General features: G+C 47.2%; 1 protein-coding gene across 1 annotated transcript in view; it reads right to left on the reverse strand.

The window, feature by feature from the left end:
- Positions 1-20,727, reverse strand: part of Cfap46 (cilia and flagella associated protein 46) — an 89,612-nt gene extending 68,885 nt beyond the window's left edge. Inside the window, 13 exon segments of the mRNA XM_036177633.1 lie at positions 388-518; positions 1,121-1,244; positions 2,858-2,978; positions 3,233-3,461; positions 7,648-7,838; positions 8,425-8,523; positions 14,943-15,066; positions 15,885-16,049; positions 16,730-16,734; positions 19,412-19,471; positions 19,924-20,055; positions 20,261-20,385; positions 20,628-20,727. Coding sequence (XP_036033526.1) covers positions 388-518; positions 1,121-1,244; positions 2,858-2,978; positions 3,233-3,461; positions 7,648-7,838; positions 8,425-8,523; positions 14,943-15,066; positions 15,885-16,049; positions 16,730-16,734; positions 19,412-19,471; positions 19,924-20,055; positions 20,261-20,385; positions 20,628-20,676 — 1,555 coding nt within the window. The 5' untranslated portion in view covers positions 20,677-20,727.
- Positions 20,728-21,086: the final 359 nt, after the last annotated feature.

The following is a 21,086-nucleotide window of genomic DNA, read 5'->3' on the forward strand; positions in this document are numbered from 1 at the left end:
ACAGTCCTTTTTATAAAATGGTGTCATGTACACATGGAACCTATACAATCCTCCTTTGAACTAGATATCATCTACAGTGGACGGTGATACCATTTGCAATGTATGCACTGTGTGGATCACTATTAAAGGGCAGTGTTCAAGGTTAATGGCCAGGAACCTGCATGTGTACACTCAGCATAGATGTTTGTTTTGTTGCCAATATTTTCAAGCCTTTGTGGTTGACCTTGCGGATATAAAGCCAGGAAGTGGCCAACTGGCTCTGGGTTGCATTCTTTGCTTGGTGTCCCTTGGTGGGATTGGCTGATTCGGAGGTGCTGTGGTTGCCACAGCTCCCAGAGGTGGAGGAAACCCTAAATCCCAGCCCACCCACATGCCAAGGGGACACACCTCGTTTTAGCTTTGAGGCCCTCTTTGACTTCATATTGTCATACAGAAGGCAGAAGCGGGTTGCTGTGCGGCAGACATCGCATACGTCTTGCTTCCAGGCAACCTTGGCCAGCTCAGCCCAAATCGCAATCCTGCTCATCAAGATCCAGGTGGCAAAAAGGGAGCATGGGTGAGATTAGGAACACCTGGAGGGACTGTTCCAGGGGAGAGCCGCCCTACAGCATTACAGCATCCAGGTGCCAAGTGCAGGCTTGAGACACAGAAGTGCAACAGACTGAGCGTGTGAACGGAAAGACAGTCCTGGATAGTGGGGTCACAATTCAGGGGTCATAGCTGGAGCAATTCATACGGTCAAAGCCCAGAAGTCAGGGCTAGGGCTGTCCCCAAGGTCATGTGCAGCTCTCTGGCTGTCCTCTCCCCAGGGTCAGTGACTCTTCTGGTCATGAAACAATGAGAAATGCCCCCCCCCACAATTCATTTCCCTGCATGCGGTGTGGACGGGTCTCCCTGGGTTGGGGACTCCTGTGGTAGCTGTGGCCAGCACGCCCTAATAAGTAGGTCAGTTGTTGCATAGGAAAAAGCCACACCCTCAGCACAGAGGCTGCACATGGTGCACCTCTCTCACAGAGCCCCAGGTAGCCATGAACTCAGCGCCTGGATGAAGGCCTCAGCAGACAGACCCTCCTGGACAGCACCGCTGTGTATGTGCCTCTGTTCCTCCTTCCTGGCTCACCTCTCCTTGTCGTTCTCATTTCCCAGACGCCGCAGGTGTCCAGCAGCTTTATCCACACTGAGGATGTGATGTCGAGCTTTGGCACAGAGATAGGTGAAGCGACCCCTGGTTTTACCAGTGGAAACTGAAAGCGGGAAACATCCAAGCTGAGGAGGTAGGCCAGGGTTGGGCGTGGGATAGCGCTGCTGACCCAGGCAAATGAGACCAAGGTCTGCAATGAGGTTTTGACAGCTGAGCTCATTCTAGGGGTATGAAGGGGCCCCAACACCAGGGCATCTTTAGTGCTTTTGGACCAGCAATGACATTGAGCTATTATGGAGTGTGTGCAGCTTCCAGCCCTCAGAGACAGCCTACATTAGCTCAGAAACACCAGGCCTCTGACCTGTCCCCCATATCCTGACCTCTCAGGCAGCACCCACTATTCATTTCCAAGCTCAACCGTTATGTCTGCTTGATGTAGATAGAGGTTCTGAACCACTGCCCTTCTTCCAGATCTAAGATGAACGCCCACCCAGAGCACCACTTCACAGTGAGAACCAGCTGTCCAGTGCAGAGCCAGGCACAGGAGACACCAGATAGGAAACGGGGACTTTGGCAGGGGGAGGGGGAAGCATCTCCTCTCAGGTGACCTCCTGCATCCTCTGTGCTGCCATCTATAACATAGATATTGACTTGCTGGGGTCCTGAGTCCCCCGCCTTTCTGAGTCCTCAGCATCTCCTACAGGTGCCAGCTTGGCACTATGTCCCCCCAGTGAAAATGCAGACTCTAGGTCAGCTATGTATGTTTATCTAATGAAATGAACCAACCAAGTAGGATAGGCCCAGCCATGTCATGTCAACAGACCTACAGCTGCTCAAACCAGAGCCACAACAAGGCGCAAGGATACAGTGGAGCCAGAAAGATAGCTCCTGGGCCAGAAGGGCTTTATTTCCATCCCAGCGCAGGGCCATGACTCCATCTTCCCTTTCTCACCCCTTGCCTTGGGCCCACGACATGGACTATAGCCAACTCAACTGTCATCTCCAAGGCTCACATCCCTCTAACACTTTTTGTCAGAGCTGTGGTGGAGGGACCTCCAGGAGGGCGCCCCCACCGACTAAGACCTGTCTGTGGCTCCAGCGACATTGGCACTGCCTAGCCAGAGTTGCTGGTTGTCCCTGAGAGCTGGGCTCAGCAGCCATAACTAGGATATAGTACAACCCTGTTTCTACCCTGAGGACAAAGTAAGTGGCCCAGGTAAAGTGAAATATACTTGGCTTTGGTACAAAGAGCACCCAGAGCTGCCATCTTGGTTCTTTGGATGGTACTGTGGGCTGAATTGTATCCCCAGACAGGCTACTTCCAAGCTCTGCCCTTGGGACTCCAAAATAAAGCCTTGTTTTCAAGAGATGGGGTCTGAATAGGTGATAAGGTTGAAGAGACCATCAGGAGGCCCTAAGTTCACTCTATGGCTAAGTTCTTGTACAAAGAGGGTATTGGGGTAGACGTATATGACAGCCAGTGAAGACAGAAAGCAAAGATGACTATCTACAAGCCATAGGAGATGGCACCAACAAAGACCAGCCCATCACATCCCCGTCACAGATGTCCAGCATCTAGAACAGTGATGTTAAGTTCTGGCTGTGATGCACTGCTACTAATAGCCACCTGTAGACACAATCCTTCTCTAGTACTTCCAGAGACTAATATGGTGTGTCACAAGGTCAAGGGCAGTGAGGTCAAGGGCAGCACTTAACCTTTGGCCTCATTTTCACTGTCCAGCACGATCTGGAAGGTGTCAGGGGCGAGGGCCAGGCCTGCATTCACCAGGAGTGCACGCTTCTTCCGGGCACTGTCTTTCAGGGTGGCTTTCTTTGCCTGCGGACAGTATCATATGCACAAATGTCTGAGGTAGCCCCTCCCCTGGGACAGCTGAGACTCTCAAGGTATGCTATGGTTCCACCCTCAGGCAACAGAGCTCCCACAGGCCTTCTGGATGCCAGACAGACCTTGGGTAGCAAAGCTTGGGCCTCATGCTTGGGTCGGCATGGTCCCTAAGGCTCTCTCTGTCCCAGGGTTCCCCCTTAGCCTCTTCATTTGAAGGCTGGCCCCACAGTGGGTTGGGTCTGTACCTGTTCAATGGCCATAGTGGCCTTGTCCTCGGGGCGGTCAGGGGACTGGTACAGCATTGTACACAACTGCAGCCGGTTGTAGGCTATCTTCATCTTGTCCTGGTAGAGGCCTAGGCTGTCCAGGCGCATGGCCTTCTGCAGGTGCTCCATGGCGGGCTCCAGACGGTCCTCATCCTGCTCAATATATGCCAACTCCATGTGGACTTGGCAGCGCATCAGGGTCATGAGGCTAGAGAGAACAGCACATGTGAGGAAGCAATGGGGGGCTGCTAGTGTGCCTGTGGGGCTTTTGTCTAGTCACCAGCAAGAGGCATGGGATGATAGGGCTACCCAGAGCCCTGCTCTCCAGCCTCTTTCCTGTCTTGTCTAGAAACCTCACAAAGGGAGAGAAAATCTACAGTGGTTGTTCTAGGCCGCTGGAGACAAGCTCACTGAGCCCTGGGCCCAGGCTGAGAAGAAGCAGACAGAGAAAAGATTAGTGCGGTGCTTCCTACTGTGACATGAGCACCAGGGCAAACTCAGCTTTCCCATGACCACCCAGACATCACTGCCACCCTGCTCTCTACTGTGATGCTCCTCTGTCTCCTGGAATATATTTGGTGTCAATGCTGCAGTCCATTGTGTCTACTCTGATGGCTACACTGGAAGTTTGCCCAGGAGGCTTAGCCACATTCTGGCTGGAGCTCAGCCAGGTTTGGAGAAGCCTCTGCACCTGAGTAAAAGCTTTATGCAGTAGTGATGGGGGGGGGGAAGACACCTCAAGCAGTGCCACAGGACACAGAGCTAACAACCTACGGACTGCTGGATGGAGAAAGAAAAGTGATAATAACATTCTCCTGACCTCCGGGGTAATAGAACTACTATGAGACCGTGCAGAGAAGTGGAGAGAGCCTGCGGTAACAGGCGTTAGAGCTCTGCTACCCAAAGGAGCAGGGATCTGGGGCACCATGGCACCTACTGTGGATGGAATAAGAGAAGCCCACAGGGGACCAGAAATGAAAACCACAATCAGCAGAGTTCACAGCCTGAAAACAAGCCAGATAGCTGACCCAAGGCTCCAGTTGCTTCTGTTTCCAACTATGATAAAGTCACTCAGTCACCCATAGCATCTGAAAAACGATCTAATAAGAGGGCAGCTGTTTCTAGGCACTGATGCTGGATAGCATAAAATCGGGGCCCCTTGGAAGGAGACTCGTGAAGGAAGTAGCCATGGGCTCCTGAGAGGCAGAGCAGGTGGCCACTGACTAAGCAGGCAGCAGTAAGAGCATAGACCTGTTGAACAGCAGGGATCTCTGTACCTCTTCCTCCAGCCAAAACACAAAGCTTAGCCTGAAGAAAGCCTGTATCATAGGTAAATTCTCTTTGGGATGGGTGTAGGAAACACCTGGACCCCCAGAGGTACATTAGAGCAAGGTGGACAGCCAATGTAATTTTAAGACCATCAGCTAACATTGATCTGCCCATGAAAACTAAAACAACACTTCTTTTAAAACAGCAGCAATCATGGTGGTGCATTCATGGTACTTGGGAAACAGAGGCAAGAGGATCATTGCAAGCTAGAGGCCAACCTGATTTATATAACAATTTGAAAGCTTGTCAGGGCCACATTGTCTACAAACTACTTAAACAAACAAAAATGCAAGATTCCATAGGATACCACCTGCAATGCTTATCACAGAATCACTAGTCATTGGTAATGCCAGAAGATGGAAGGGTCAGGTCACAGGGTCAAGACACAGGTAGGCTGGCTGTTGGGTTTTGCAGGTAAGTCTTTGAAAGTAGATATCACAATATACATGTCATGAATCTGCTTACAAAAAATGAAAACAGTGGAAACAAGTAAATACGAGACCCAAAAGCTGTGGTAAGGGAAAGGAGAACCATTCTAGACAAGTATGGTGGCAGAGTAGACAGCCAGGAAGATCGTGAGCCTAGAAATAGAAATGGCCTGATCAGAAGAATGGAGATCAAAAGAATTAAAAAATCCAAGCAGTGTCCAAGAACTGTGAGGAACAACCCACATTCTGCATGTATATAGCTAGCATCCCATTTCTGGAATGTACTCAAAGAAACAATAGCTCATAACTCCCCAGATCTTATAAAAGTGTCATTTAACATACTTGAATTATATTAAAGTTTTAAAGGGCTCCTAGGGATATTCTAATCAACATGCTGAAAGATTAAAGAGACAGGCTTAAAAACAGGAGGGGAAAGAGGGCACACAGAGAACCACACTGCACTGGACTTTCCATCAGAGATGATGGAGATGGGAAGAAAAACCCTCTGAAAGGTGTTTAAAGAACAGTGTGTCAGCCAACCCTGCATCCAGTAACAAGCAACAGTTTCTGAAACTGAGGGTGTGGGATCCGTTCAGATCAGCAGGGCTGAGGGTGTCCACCAGTCATGCCTTGCACTCCAGGATGGGTGCCCCTCCAGCTGGAGAAATCTGCTCTGTGGAAGAAGGAGTTGATCCTGGAATTTGCAATGATGAGGTGAATGTAAGAGGCCATGTTTTCCAGGAATGAAAAGAGTGCCAGCAATCGGCACAGATTAGCTGTGGAGTGGCCCCATGGTTTGCATGAGGCTGGCATCTCCATGGGCGGAGAGAGGGATGGTGGGAACTGAGTGCCTTATACAGGCTGTGCTAGGTAAAGGGAGCCCAGTCGTGACCTTGGAGGAGCCTATCTCCTAAGAGATACATAAAAGCAAGGAAGCCACCAGAAGGAAGAAGGAATGCTAGAACATTCAGCGAGCTCCTGGGGATAGAGCAGTGGTGGGAGGAAGACAGGAAAGGCATACTGATGAGCGTCCAGGCTGCTCACCTCAAAGCAGTGTCTGGTAGACAAGCTGTGCAACAGTGGGCATGGGGAGCAGGCATGCTGGAGTCCGCATCACACAGCACAGAATACCAGGCTAGGCATGCACACAGCTTTAATGGAGAGGGAGGGCGGTGGCATCACACCCTGGCTAGGACATGCAGTGGTCCCCTCCCTGGGATCTTTACAAGTAACAAAAGCCAGGATGCAGAGCATGAGCCATGTGACCACCCAAGCATGGTGACACAGTGCTCTGGGGAAGGGCTCACTCATTTTGGTCCAGACTTGGGGACTGTCTGTAAGATGAATCCTGAATGGTCTTATTAATAATAAAAACAAACAAACAAAACAAAAAACTCAGTGCCAGCTATTGGGTAAATTCTGGAAGATCAGAGAGACAGAACAAGCCATAGCTAACCTCACCTCGCCAATCATCAGCTGATCCTGTTTCCTCAGACTGAAAGCCTCTGAGTCCTCATCCGAATGGATCTCAGCTGAACTGCTGCTAAAAGCCTAAAAGCTTAAAAGCCTCTAGTTCCTGGTCCTTGTGCCTTATATACTTTTATGTTTCCTGCCATCACTTCCTGGGATTAAAGGCATGTGTCTTTCCCAAGCAAGACATGAGATCTCAAGTCTGGTGTGTGCCACCATGCCTGGCTCTGTTTCCAGTGTGGCCTTGAAGTCACAGGGATCCAGATGGATCTCTGCCTCCCGAGTGATAGGATTAAAGGTGTGTGTGCCACCATTTTCTGACCTCTATGTCTGTCTGGTGGCTGTTCTGTTCTCTGACACCAGATAAGTTTATTAGGATGCATAATATATTGGGGGACACAATAAACTGTCTCAGGCTGAAGACCTTCCCAGGATCTAGACAACCAGACAAGCACACCCTGGGCCTGGATGGTTTCACTGTTGATTATGGGAAACATGACAAGTAGTTGCATTGGCTCCTCTGAAAAGAGATTGTAGAATGGCACCTCACAAGTCATTGTATAAAGCCAGCGTGACCTTGGTGTTAAACTGGCAGAGACACAAGGTCTGTGCAGGCAGGTCACCAAAACAGACAGTTGAATATCAATAGCACAGGAAAGACACTTGCTTACACAGGGGAATAAAAAGCATCTACTGTTGAATACAAGTACACACCCACAGTACAGCTGAAGTCAAGGGATACATGAAACTGTTCGTGAGGACGTGGAATGACAGGGATCCTGCAGTATGGAGTGAGCAAAGGGGGGTGCACTTAGAAAGAGTCTTTGGGTTGTGATGATAGCCTGTCCACAACATGCCCATAATAGCTGTTGAGGTCACACTTACAAGTCTCTCTCCAGATAATCACCACCACCATACACTGACAGGTAGATAGATTGAGCACTGTTTACGCCATGAGGAGTCTTGCTTGATATAGGTTGCCTGGGTGACTGAAAAGCATTGGCTGAACAAGTGAAGCTGGGTGCTTGTACCTGTGTGCCCCACAGATGATGCTGAGAACAGGGTGCACACACCCTGGACTCTGTCTATTTGAAATGCTAAAAATCCCTATCCTGGTTCTCCCCCACTAAGAGCCCCTGGGGATAACGCAGGAGAAATGGTGCCCACCTGTCCACCTTTTCCAGAATCTCGGCGATGGTGGTCAGAGGCTTTCGCAGGTGGTACCTCAGGTTGCGCTGCAGGAGGGGCAGGCAGATGTTCCACTGCGCGGTACACAGCACATGGATGGTCTTGGGGTCACCCAAACGGATGGCCCGCAGCAGTGTGACATCCAGTCTCTTAACGATGTCCAGCTGGTTCTGTAGGGGGCGAGTGTCTGGCTGAGGGTTGTGAGACTAGGGTGGGAAACTAGTTATGGTTACCATCTGGAAAAGCCAGTGCTGGGGATGGCAACTGGGGTAGATGGCAGATTAGGGGGTTAGGCATAAGATATCTCTAGGTCATCAGACCAGGGCCCCAATCCTTCTGAGAATGCCACAGACCTCCTCTGTGGTGGGCACTTTATGAGACATTCAGCCAAAAGGCTTAGATACAGCTCTGGTTCATTGTGTTTCTTGACCCCAAGTGGGGTCAGAGTTCGTTTGTTTCTTATTGGACTGTGCTCATTAGGACCTGCATCTTTCATTTACCACCCGAGAAGATTCACCTCTGGTTTGTGTGGTGTGTTTTTTCCAGTAAAAATGCTCCAGGTTGGAATTTCAGAATCCATGGAACACACTCATCATGCTCTGAGCCATCATCAACCCCACACCTCAGCCGCATCCCCCATGGCCTCCAGCTTCCTGCTCGCGGGCACCTCACTGCCATGTACCAGTGCTCTCAAAGCTAGTCTGACCCCTGTGATCCTGGGTCCAGGGGAACTCTGATTTGGGCTTAAGGCTTTACCTCCACAGCTCCTCGAAGGTATATTTTAAGTTTGCTCTCCAGTCTCAAAGCTTCTAATTCACACTCCAGGCCTTCAATTTCCAGCAGCATGCCAGGATCCTGGAAATGCAGATTGGAGCTTTGAGCACAAAGACATAAATGACAGCAATCATGCACATTCATCAGCCTTAAAGACCTTTAAATGCCTTGAATTCCCAGAAGAAACAGAAACCAGAAAATGGACAATCAGAGAACAGTGCCAAGTCATGGGAGAAAAATGGAACGTGTTTCAAAAGGTACAAAGGGAGAGAGACTTTCTGAAACCTTTTAACAGGAGTAAAAAAAAAAACAACTCACTGATTTTAGAGGACCTTGCATTTTTCTTTTTCATTTCTCTCTCTCTTTTTTTTTTTTTTAAATGCAGGGTCTCACATTATAACCAAGACTTTCCTGGAACTCACTCTATACCTCAGGAAGGCTTTGAACTCACACCAGTCCTGCCTCAGTTTCCTGAGTGTTGGGATTATAGAAGTAAACCACCACACCTGACCTAAATTTTAAAAGAAATCATGTAAATATATGTGTTTAAATATGGAAATCAGGGGGCAACTTGCTGGAATATTAGCTCTCTCCTTTCGAAATGTGGATTCTAAGGCTCAAACTCGGGTCCTCAGATTTGGGGGCAAGCACCTTTACACACTGAGTCACCTCATCAGCCTCTGGTTTCAACTCTTCTCTTTTTTATTGAGAATTACATCTATGCATACTACGTGTTTTGATCAAACTCACTCCCGCTCAATCCCCTCTAGCTCTAGTATTCACCACCTCTATCCCCTCTAAATTTTATGTGTTGACTTAAAAAAAAAAACAAAAACTAGAGTCCACCTATTGCTGTCAGCATGTGCATTGGTACAGAGCCATCCAGCAGAGTGTGGGCGGCCTCCCCAGGGTGACATCCCTAAAGAAAATGGCCCCTCCTTCTCTGAGCAGTCAGTAGATTCTCAGCTAGCTGTGGGATTTTCTGACTTCACTGCATGCTGAGATTTACGTGTGACTTTATCTTGTCACAGACACCGTCAGTCCACATGGGCAATGTCCCAGGAGACACTGTTTCCCCATTGCCATTCACGTGTCTGGCTCTTACACTCTTGCCACCTCACTTCTGCAATAATTCTGAGCGTTGGGAGGTGGGGTATGACACAGATGTCCCATTTAGGGCTGAGCCCTCTGCAATTCCTTATTCTCTGCATGTTGACCAGTTGTGGAACTCTGTGTTACTCTTCTAAGAAACATCTCTCACAAGATTGAGTGATGCACTTACCTATGACTATGATAGGACTTTAGGAGTCAGTCTATTGATATATCTATTCAGCAGAATAATAACGGTAGGTTCTCCCCTAGAGCCTACAACCTGCCTGGCCTTAGATTCTTGGCCACATTAACAGTGCCAGGCATGAGTTCTACCATGTGGAGTGGCCTTAAAGCTGATCAGAAGGTGGTTGGTTTCCCCCCTAACATTTGCACCACTATTGTACCAGTGAGTGTATCATGTTAGGCCTTTTGTTACTGTAGGTCATGTGACTCACAACTAGTAAGACTAATGACAACTTTTCTCCCTTGGTAGTGTGTTAGAACAAGTACTGTGAAAGCTAGACAGTAGGGATGAAGCTTCCATGTACCAGCTTAATTTCTCTACATTCTGTGACTAAAGTATGTGGTGTCTTCAGCAATAGAATCTTACCATCAAGTTTTGGAGGCAGGCAAGCTCAATGGCAATATTCTGTGTTGTTGGGGTAGGGTGGTTTGTTTAAGACCCTGGATTAAATTTTTGAATAATGAAACTAGCTTCCAACCTCTATGAAATTTAGCAGCTGTGTTTTATTGCATTCCTGCCTGGGGTCTTGGCATCAAGCAGCAAAAGCTCCTGGTTTTGGTATGAGGTACCCTGCCCTTGTGGGAGGGTATACAAAAGCCCTGTCCCTGCCATCACTGTGGCCATTGCAGGGCTCTTTGAGTGAACCTTGTTCAAGGACCTTGTCTTGGTCTTGAAATCCCACAGCTAGAAGTCTGAAGTTTAAAGAGGCAGTTTATGGGAAGGGGCACAGCCTTAATTTCTGAGTTTTTTAGAGTTACACAGTTGCACTGTTCAAGTCTTAATGACAAAGTATTTTCAGAGAACACATGATCTGGAGATGGAGGAGGCTTCTGCATGGATGAAACTCATCTCTGTATTCCAACAGCAATTTTAATTTACTGATTTTCCTGTTTAAAAGCTTTCTTTTTAAAAAGCTTTCTTAGAACATAAAGGGCATATAGTCAGCTGCAAATATTTGAGGTGTACAATTTGGTAAGCTTTGACTCATGCCTATACAAATTCAGGAAAGCCTCACCAGCTGAAGACACAACACCGACCCACCTGTTTCCTGTGCCTGTGCCCCTGCCCACTGGCCACCCAAGCATTTCATTTACTTTTCAAACACCTCCATTTTCTTAGAACAAGTGAAGGAGTCACATGGTGTCCCCTGACAGTTGCACCAAGTCCCACAATAATTTAGAGCTTCATCCATCCGGCCTCATCTTTACCAACAGCTTGGCTCTGTTCCTTCTCCATCAGAACATCACAACTCATTCATCTGCCTATTAATGCCCACCTTGGCTCCTACCCATTTTCTGCTATTACAAAGCTGAACATTGCGTGTGAGTGTTCTCAATGGAGTGTTCTCATTAACTTGGCCAAATGCAGCCTCTCTGCTTTAAAAAAAAAAACATCCCACAGGGCTTAGATGGACAATGGGGAAAGTGTCTGTTGTGCAAGCACAAGGACCTGAGTTTGGATCCCCAGCACCCATGTAAAAGGCAGTCACAGCAGCACTTGCATGAAACACTTGATCTGGCAGGGCAGAGACAGGCAGGTACTGTGTCTCCTTAGCCAGCCAGTCCAGCCGAAATAGGAAGCTCCAGGTTCAGTGAGAGGTTCTGTCTCAAAAAATAAGGTGGAGAATGATAGAAAAGGATACCCAACATCAACCTCTAGTCTCCACATGTGTGCACTCATTGCACATGTGTGCATGTGCACACATGCCACATATTTTTTAAAAATGACCTCTTTATAACTCACAAACTTAGGTGTTTTTTTACTCAGCTCAAAATACCTTCTAATTCCATTTTGAAGTTCCATTGCACTCAAGAGTTATGTAGAAATGTGACTCCAAATGTAATTCATACTAGTCAGTCAACACTTCCTAAGAATTGAACACCTTTAAATTTTATGTCTTTTTAAGTCTAGAATATAACCTTTTGTGACCCAAGAATATGGTGTCTTCTGCTGCTTGGGGAGTGGGGCAAGGTAGGGTGGGATATGCTTTATAGCTATCACAAAACAAATAGGTTGCCTTTTCTTAGCCTTTTATATTTTTACAGATAATTTAACAAATTTAAAATTTCTTTTCACTGGGTGGTGGTGGCGGCACATGCCTGTAATCCCAGCACTTGGAAGGCAGAGGCAGGTGGATCTCTATGAGTTTGAGGCCAGCCTGGTCTACAGAGCTAGTCCAGGACAGGCTCCAAAGTTACAGAGAAACCCTGTCTCAAAAAAAAAAAATCATTTCATGTGTATGAATGTTTTGCTTGAATGTATGTCTGCACTCTATGTTTATGCCTGATACACAAGTCAGAAGAGTTATAGATGGTTGTGAGCCACCATGTGAGTGTTGGGAATGGAACCTGGCCACCTCTCCAGCCCCAGTCTTTATATCTCCCATCCTATCCATCACTCAGAGTATCACCTTCAAATGTCTAGCTTTACTTTTGGACTTTGTCCCCAATTATAACAACTCAATTCCTTTATTTTAAAGTGCTGTGGTAAGTGCACCTGACAACTGGCATCCTTTCCCTACTAGCTGAGCCAACTCACCTTGTGAAATGACCTCTCTTTAACTAGCAATTTTAAAATCAGACATGGAACAACAGAAATGTAGCCTCCAGCTTCTTCCCTACTAGTGTCAGCAGGTGCCACTTGTCAGTGTAGGTACTGCTGCATGCTTCACCACCCTGCAGCTTAGGTCTCAGACATTCCACACTGAACATGCGAATTTAAGACCTAGCCTTTCTCATTGGGACAGCATGTCTTTTAATTGTGATAACTAGGCCATTTACATTTATTGTGATTACAGCATAATAGATCAGATTAATTACATCATTTCATCCTTTGTTTCTATCCATCCCATATTTTCCTTATTTTATTGTTTGTTCAGTTTTACTTTGGATGATTTACTCTTTTCCCTTTCTCATTCTCTCCTCCTCCTTTCCCTTCTCCCTCCTCCTCTCCCTTAGTACTAGGGATGGAATCTAGGGTTCATATCTATTAGGTAAGCACTCTATATCCTCAGTCCTTCTGTCTACATTGAGAGTTCATTAGCTCCATATCCTACCACTACTACTTTGGAGCTACTCTCATGGGATCTATGACAGGTGTCATCTGTTTATCAGACTGTGCCTCCTCCAGTCTTCTCACCATGGTAACTTCACATTAGCAACTTCACACCAGCACACATCACACCTTTCCTACCATTCTGCTGCAGAGTCTCACCTCTCATTCTAGTTATCAACATCCCCACAGTATGCCCTGGTTATCTTTGCCACAATTACTGTCCTGTGCAGGTCTAGTCCTCCATAAAGTATAGTAGGAATCTTAAGTGTTCTTATTAAGAAGAACAAACCCGAGGCCAGTTATTGGGGTGAATGCTGGAAGATCAGAGAAGCAGAACAAGCCACAGCTATCTCACCTTGCTAGTTCCTCAGGTGATCCTGTTTCCTCAGGCTGGAAGCTTCTGAGTTCTCATCCCAATGGTTCTCAGCTGAACTGTGTTGCTCCAAAGCCTGAACGCTTCTCCAGCCAAATGCTTAACTAAATACATGCTTTTCTCTCCTCTAATTCCTGGACCTCACGCCTTATATATTTTTCTCTTTCTGCCCCCACTCCTTGGGATTAAAGGTTGGGTTTCTGGGATTAAAGGTGTGGGTCACCATGCTTAGCTGTTTCTAAAGTGGCCTTGAACTCAGAGATCTGGCTAGCTCTGCCTCCCAAGTGCTGGGATTAAAGGTGTGTACCACCACCGCCCAACTTCTGTTATGGCTTACTCTTCCCATTTTCTAGCCACCATTTCTGGCTCTGTTCTAGTGGCTGTCTGTTCTCTGACCCCAGATATGTTTATTTCAGGGAACATACAATATTTTGGGGAACACAATACCCACCACAATAAAGTAGCATTTTCTTATCCCCCAGAGTTTCCTTTATGATCATGGGAGGAAGAGGAGGTCAAAGAAAACCTTTTTGTTTTAAAAGGTATGGTCTTAGGATGTAGATTTTAGGCCAGCTAGACTTTAGGATCTTAATGACTACCCTTATCTTGTGCTTTTATTGTCCCCAGCAAGCAGTCTGATGTCACTCATAACTACTTTCTAAATACCTAACATCCCTTGCTCCTCCTTCTTCAAAGTTGTTAACTGTAGCATTTGGGTCATTATGTCTTCCGGTATCCTTCTCTTCTCTGCTGTCCTCAGAGGTTCTTAGCATTTCTGTTGGCCCACTGGAAGTTGTCTCAGGCTTGCAGACACTCAATTTCCTCACAGTGCTTCTTCTCTGCATTTCATCTGGTGTCTAACCTGCTCTAGAGTCTGTCCAGTGTTGTCACATCAGAGCCAGTACAATTTTCAACTCTACAAGTTCAAATTAAGCTTGAGTGTTTCATGAATCTTGTTTCTATTTTACATGAATGTTCAACCTTTTTAAATGTCTGGAATGAATTATAATAGAGTTAATAGCACTTGTGTCAACCAATACTGTTATTTATATCATTTATTAGTTGATTTTGATTGCTTTTCTCTCTCTCTTTTTTTTTCATGGATCATTTTTTTTTTCTCTCTTTCCATGTCTGATAATTTTTCGGCATGTACTACAGATTGTCCATTCTACTTTGTTGGAAAATGTAGTTCCTTTAATGTTTGAGAACTTCACAATGTGTATACTTGTGTCTAGATATTATTTTATTCCTCCTATAAAATTAATATTTGTAATTAAGACAAATTATCACTGATTAAGTTTTATACATTTTATATATAGTTTAAGCTGATTTTTTTTTTCTTCTGGAGCTGACGACTGAACCCAGGGTCTTGCGCTTGCTGGGCAAGTGCTCTACCACTGAGCTAAATCCCCAACCCCTAAGCTGATTCTTATACATCAAAATTAACAGGTTGTAGTCACTTTGGGGACATGGTGCTATAGTAATTACTTATATTTCACAAATTTTCTGTTAATCTTAAAATTTTGATGCTGTTACAAAAGAAATATTTAAACAATAGTAATAAAAGGACTTTGCTTTTTCATATAGGATGAACAGCCTGTTCTTTTCATTATTTTTCTTATTGTTTTGCTCACATGTTCTTCAACAAATAGGCTTATTGTGGTTCTGTGCATAGTCTCTGCACAATGACTGCAAACAACACCATTTCTTGCCTTTCCTTGTAAAGTCTCCTCTTACCATGACTGAGAACATATGCCGGTACTTGTGTGGCACATTGGCTTTGACGAACGGTGCGGCCGTCATGCAGAACTTGGCAGCATCCTCATCTCTCCCGGCTTGCAGGTAACATTCAAGAAGTTCCCTGGACAACAGAAAACAGCAGACATTAGCCTTTTTGACTGTCTTTGGTTGCAAATCTCTAGGAGCCAGATTCTCAGGCTTTTGCAAACTCCACGTTTCACAAACTTTCAAAGGTTTCCCAGGGAAGCACCTGACACTCGCCAGGACCCCTGGCAAGGCCAGGGTTGGAAGAAGCTACTGCAGACAGCATGGGAACTATTGCAATTTTAATTATCAAGGACATTTCCAGATGACACTTTGAAGGAAGATCTCATTTGCATCAACTTTCTCTTAGAGGTTCCCAAATGGCCACAAATAGGTACCCCAAGCATGCAGACTGGTCTAGACTTGAGCTGACATCTTTGATGCTGGGATCTACATTGTCAAAATCAGCTGGTCCCTTGCTTGTACCAAGATATAACAAAACCTGTGAAAGATCCCTTCTCTATCTAGCTGGCACAGTTACCAGGCATTTACTGATAGTCTGTGGCTTCAGAGCAGCGACCTTAGATCTCCCATGCACAGGCACCTGGGAATCCAGATGTGATGTTCATATTGGCAAAGCTATTTGCCAAAGTGCTTACCAAAACCAAAACCAAAACCACAGCAGCAACAACAAAACCCTACTGCACTAAGGCTTTAAAAGTGTGGGCCAGGACTAGTGACTGTCCTGATGCATCTCTATGGTCTGCTGCAATATCCATAGATTGCTAGAAAGAACATCCTGACAATTCAGGAACCCAGTCCCTCCCTTGGAAGAGAAAGAGAGGTACATGTGACCTGAGTCATAATAAGCTTAGGACTGGCCTAGGGCTGTTAAGGTCTATCGCCCCCACTCACATCATCAGCTCTGCTTGCCACTCCTTGTCCTCTTCTTCTGTCTGATTTAATACGTTGATGATTTGGGAGAGGCTGGGGATCACATATTGGTGATATCCAGGCTTGAGGAATGGTCGCACCATGTGCCAGTAGAGAACAGAAGCATTGAACACCAAGAAGTAATACCTAGTAAAAGAAGGCAGTGGAAGTCAGAATGCTAGAGTCACAGAGCTGGGGGATCCTGATTCCTGGACCCATTCAGGAGGGAAGTGGAGGTGTGCCCCATCACCATCAGATACAGGCACCTCTGCATCAGCACCAGGATGCAGAGCCATCCCGACAGGCCTGTTCCTCACAGTGTGATGACATGGTACCTGTTTAGAGTAGGTTCCTTTCATTCAGTCATTCCATAAACTAACCATGCCCTATGAAAATACAGTCATAAGCAAGGAAGGAAAGAGCATGGAAAGCTTCCTGAAGGAGGTGACATCCTACTGTAACCAGGAAAAAGTCCAAGAATCAGCCAGGGGCCGAGTGGATAAAAGATGGCCAGACAGAGTGTGTTGCAGGTGGAAGTGAGAGGCTGAAGGACAAACTGGACATAAACCCTTGAGGAGATGCTGAAGGTGTGTGAAGAGGCTCTTCTCAGACATCTCCCTCTGAGCGGCAGGGCATCATCTGAGTGAGTCACATAGGGGAGCTGCAGGGCCTTCTTACCGTGAAGCCACTGGAGTGGGCAGCCATGACGTTCTACCACTGATTGGTCATCATACAGGCCATTGTTTGTAGCTGAAAGTTTTCCTGTGCCCTGGCCTGCCAGGGGTCAGAACAAATCTCTCCCACTCACACCTCCCACATAAACACACAGAGGCTTGTTGTATTAATTATGAACTGTATAGCCATGGCCTATGGCTCAAGCTTTTTGCTAGCTAGCTGTTGTATCTTAAATTAGCCCATAACTATTGATCTATGTATCGCCACATGTTCTGTGGCTTTACCTGTGTCCCGTTACTTGTTGCTCCGTGGTCCACTCGCTCCTCTCTCCCCACCTTCTTCCTGTCTCTCTCTTTGAATTTCCTGCCTGCCTCTAAGCTGCCTTGCCATAGGTCAAATGGCTTTATTTATCAACCAATCATAGCAACACATATTCCGAGCACACAGGAAGACATTCCTCTATCAACTGTTGCTCATTACCTAGGAAGGAGGAAAGGAAGCCAAGTGGCCAGCAACCAGACCAGCGAGTCCCAGTCACCCCTCAGCCATCTATGGTTGTTTCCAAGACTTTTGCAGTGCAGCATGGCCAGGAAATGAAGGCTATATTTGGAGACATTCACTCTGCTAAGTTCTCTGGTGCAGGGTTGGCTCCTGACCCCTGGAGGGAAGGCCTATGGGGCTGGACCCTGGACCCTTGTACCTATGCATTGTGTGGCCTGAGAAGGCCTTCAACAGATAAGCAGTGAACATGGGCAGAATGAATGGAAGCCCCTTCTAACGTTGGGTCCTACTGCATGTGCCAATGCCAGTGTATGCCAACTTAACTTTTCAATAATTGAATCTGAGTTTGGGGTGGACAAAAAGACAAGCACTAAATAGAAAGCTGTGCTAGAGTTACACAGAGTCACAGCTGCAGAGACGGTAAGAGATGCAGGGAACAGGAAAGGGTGCAGGGGCAGAGGACCACAGTCCAACTGGAGGAACCCCAAAGTATGCCCTTCTTCCTTCAGAGAGACTGACCCCCAAAAACCAGGAACAAGGGGGCCTGGGGGATGGGTTGGGAAGGAGGTCGTAAAGAAAATATGTAGATAGAAAACACAGCTATCTACAAATCTCAAGTCCTGAGCACAGCAAAGGATGCTACTTCTGGGAAGACTACATGAACATGGCTGATTCTCCCAAGTAACAAGACAAACCTGTGTCCTAACTCCAAACACAAAATGAAATGGGGAAGGGATGAACAGTATAAATCAATAGCATCACTTGGTACTTTTGGGTACCAAATTCTTACACAATCAAGTAGAGGCAGACAGCTTAGCATGCCTACCTTGATGTGCCTCCAAACCATTCTATATACGTCTCACTAATATTCCCTCCCAACTTCCTGTTCTCTCTTTTAACACAGCGAGTCTAGTTAGTTCTCGAGACTGTGTATGGGTGCAGGGCATCTACTGGAGAATGAGTTAACCCCTTAGGGACTGCATCCCTGAAGAAAAATGACTCTCTTCCCAACAGATATCAACTGACAATAATTCCCCAGCTAGAGTGGGACTTTGTGACCCCCTCCACCATCTACATGGGGACTTTTGACTGGCTTGATCTTGTGCAAACAGTCAGAGCCATTGTGAGTTCACACCTACATTCGTCCCCTCATAGCTCGATTCTTTATTCCTGTTCTTAAGCTTTGTTATACACAATCAGAGCACAGTAAAGTGGGGATATCTTTTTACTATACTCCAGAGCACTCAACTTGAGAATCCAGAGTTTGGTTCTCTGGCTGAAGAGGACAGGAGCTACACCCAGATTGTCTGCAGAGCTCTGCTGTCTTAATTCTCCAGATAAACTGCTTCCCCAACATGAATGCTGCCCTAGTGTGAATGGGCTCACCAGCCTTCAGCTAAGGGGTCAAGGGCAGCTTTCCTGTGTGCCCGTCACTCCTGTTCCTCTGTCCTGTGACCCCACCACCGACAGGTCAATGCCCTAGGCTTTCCTGAGGTCCCTTACACGTGGTTAAATGGCATAGGACTTTCCCTCATTATCTGCTGTCCAGTGCCTTGAAGGTTGTGGTTTCTTGTATGTTGTTTGGTTGTTAGGTACTTCTGACTTGAGGACAATGTCCCTGTGTCTCTGCTGTTTGGACCGCAAAGTAAACTCCATCACTGTCTCCCTGCACAACTTTACACAGCAAAAGGCTCACTTGTTTCTGGACAGTCACGTAGAATTGTGTTTTTGCTTTCGTTTTGCCAAAGTGCCAGATGTGTGGGCTCCATGCTTCTTCCTCCTGGGATGTGTCTCCATACTGACCTTGAAAGTGGCTTGGCTCTTTAACTTTCAGCCATAGGTTCCTGCAGGTAATACAAGGGGCTACAGGCCTGAAAGCTTGCCATCTTCAGCAAGATGGAGACATTCCTGAGTACCTCTTAGGTACCAGCTTCTAAACAAGTAGGTAGGGGTGCAGCAGGGAGTACGCCAGATGTGCCCCATTCTCAAAAAGGCTGCATCCCAGCGGAGAAGATGGACAATGAACACACAATGAAGAATACTTCTCAGGAAGACCCAGGAGACTTCACTGGTGAAGATCGTCTGGTCTTCCCTGAACTCTACCGAGGAACATAAAAAATGACAGATGTTCTTTGCCAAATTGAGACATCCTTTCTCACAGATAAAGAACAGAAGTGTTTTTCACAGGAAATAAAAACATCAAACAGAAAACAGGATATAAAAAGTTGAAACTGATGTACTCTTACTGACACCGATGTACTGTTGCCTACCTACAGAATCCTTAACTAAAAATATAAATTTATCTCTCTCAAGCATGCATGAATAAGAATGACCTCTCCTTTTGCGAAGTTTATAGCCTTCATGTACTGAGTCACACAATTTTCAAATTCCTCCTAAAACAGCACAGCGGATGCACAGGTAAGGTACTTTTGTCCCCCAGCACCCATCACCACTCATCTCCACTTCTGTCACCAAATGCAAACTGCTTGGCAACCCAGCTTATACACAGTTGGGGTACAGCAGGAGACTCTTGAGAAACCACAGCTGGCTGTGCCCATGGGTGCCAGACTCTCTAAGCTCCCCCCTCTGCTCAGTCAGGGAGGGCTGTGGTAGAGAAAAGACAGGCCATAGCACTGCCACGCAGAGGTAGGAGGTCAGATGGGTTCATCCCAGGCACTGGCAAGTGCTGAGTGGAGAGAAAAGCACAAACAGGAAGTGTAAACATTCTGCGTCACTGTGGAAGACAGTGTGGCTCCTCAGCTCCATCTTGGTTGAAAGCCACTCTTAAGACCTGCCTTACTGCCATCCCTGGGGGTGGGGTAAAAGAGAAGGGGGATGTTCTCACCAGGTTTTCCTCTGACTGTGGGGCACAAAGCTGGGCCCTGCACAAGTGTGCTCGACCCAGAAACTGAGTGACTGGCCCCTTCACTTTGAAGTACATCTGGATGCAGTCATCACTCATTTCAGGCTCGCCCATCTGTAGGAGATTGAAGCCAGGAAAAGCAGGGAAGATGCCCGGAATAAAGGGGCTTCAGGCCACTGGTGGGACTAGCTTGGTCATTCCCATTCCCACAACACTCATCAGTGTCCCACCCACCCTCCTCTGTGCCATTTACACACAACAAATGTGAGGGGGTGACAGGTTCATTGTGTCCCAGTTCCAGCCAGGCCTGGGGCTCCACCTTGAGTGCCTGCTCTGCACACAGCACGAACAGGTCCGGGCTGAAGCTCTCTAAGGGGTCGAACTCCGACTTTCCCAGGTTTGCTGACTTGATCAGCTCATAAGCTCGTTGCAGGGCAGCTGAATCTGTCGGGCAGAAGATCAACTCAGGGGCCCGGCAAGGGTGCGTCCGAGAGACACAGTCCCCAGGAGAGCCTTCCTCTGGCACAGAAACACGAATCTGAATTCCTGGCCAGGCTGCCCACAGCTCTCCCCACTCAACAGTTAGGCCAGGCTCAACTACTGTAGCCACCGCATCATGGGAGGCCTTCTGAGCCACTCTATTGGCGCCAAGGGGTTCCCATCAGCAGACCTAGGATGAGACCCACCTTGTTGGTTCTGGGCACGGGCCAGTTCCTGAGTGATGACCAGGTCCATGGCGCCTGAGGCCTACAGTAAGACAGCCGCTTCGCTTCGCTGCTGTACCAGTAGCGGTTGCCTAGAGACGGACCCAGACTGAGGACGCAGGAGCTCGGGGCGGGGCTACACTTAGGGGGGTGCGTGACGCCGGTAGTACAGTGGGGAAGGGAGCAGAGGAAGAGGCAAGAAGGGGGCGGGGCGGGACTGGCGGACACCAAGTGAAGCCAGGTGAAGAACTCTTGAGTGTTGAATTGGTACCAACGCGGCTTTCCTCACTTTCCTCGCCAGGCTGCGCTCACCTTTCATCCATCCACCCATTCTTCAGTGTGTCCCCCTTTGCTGATTCAGGGAAAAGACAAGAGCTCTCCTCCGAACCTCCCTGCTTTGGGTGAGCGCCGGCTGGACGCGTGTCCGCAAATATCTAACAG

This window comes from Onychomys torridus, chromosome 1, assembly GCF_903995425.1.
Source record: "Onychomys torridus chromosome 1, mOncTor1.1, whole genome shotgun sequence".
Lineage (NCBI taxonomy): Eukaryota > Metazoa > Chordata > Mammalia > Rodentia > Cricetidae > Onychomys > Onychomys torridus.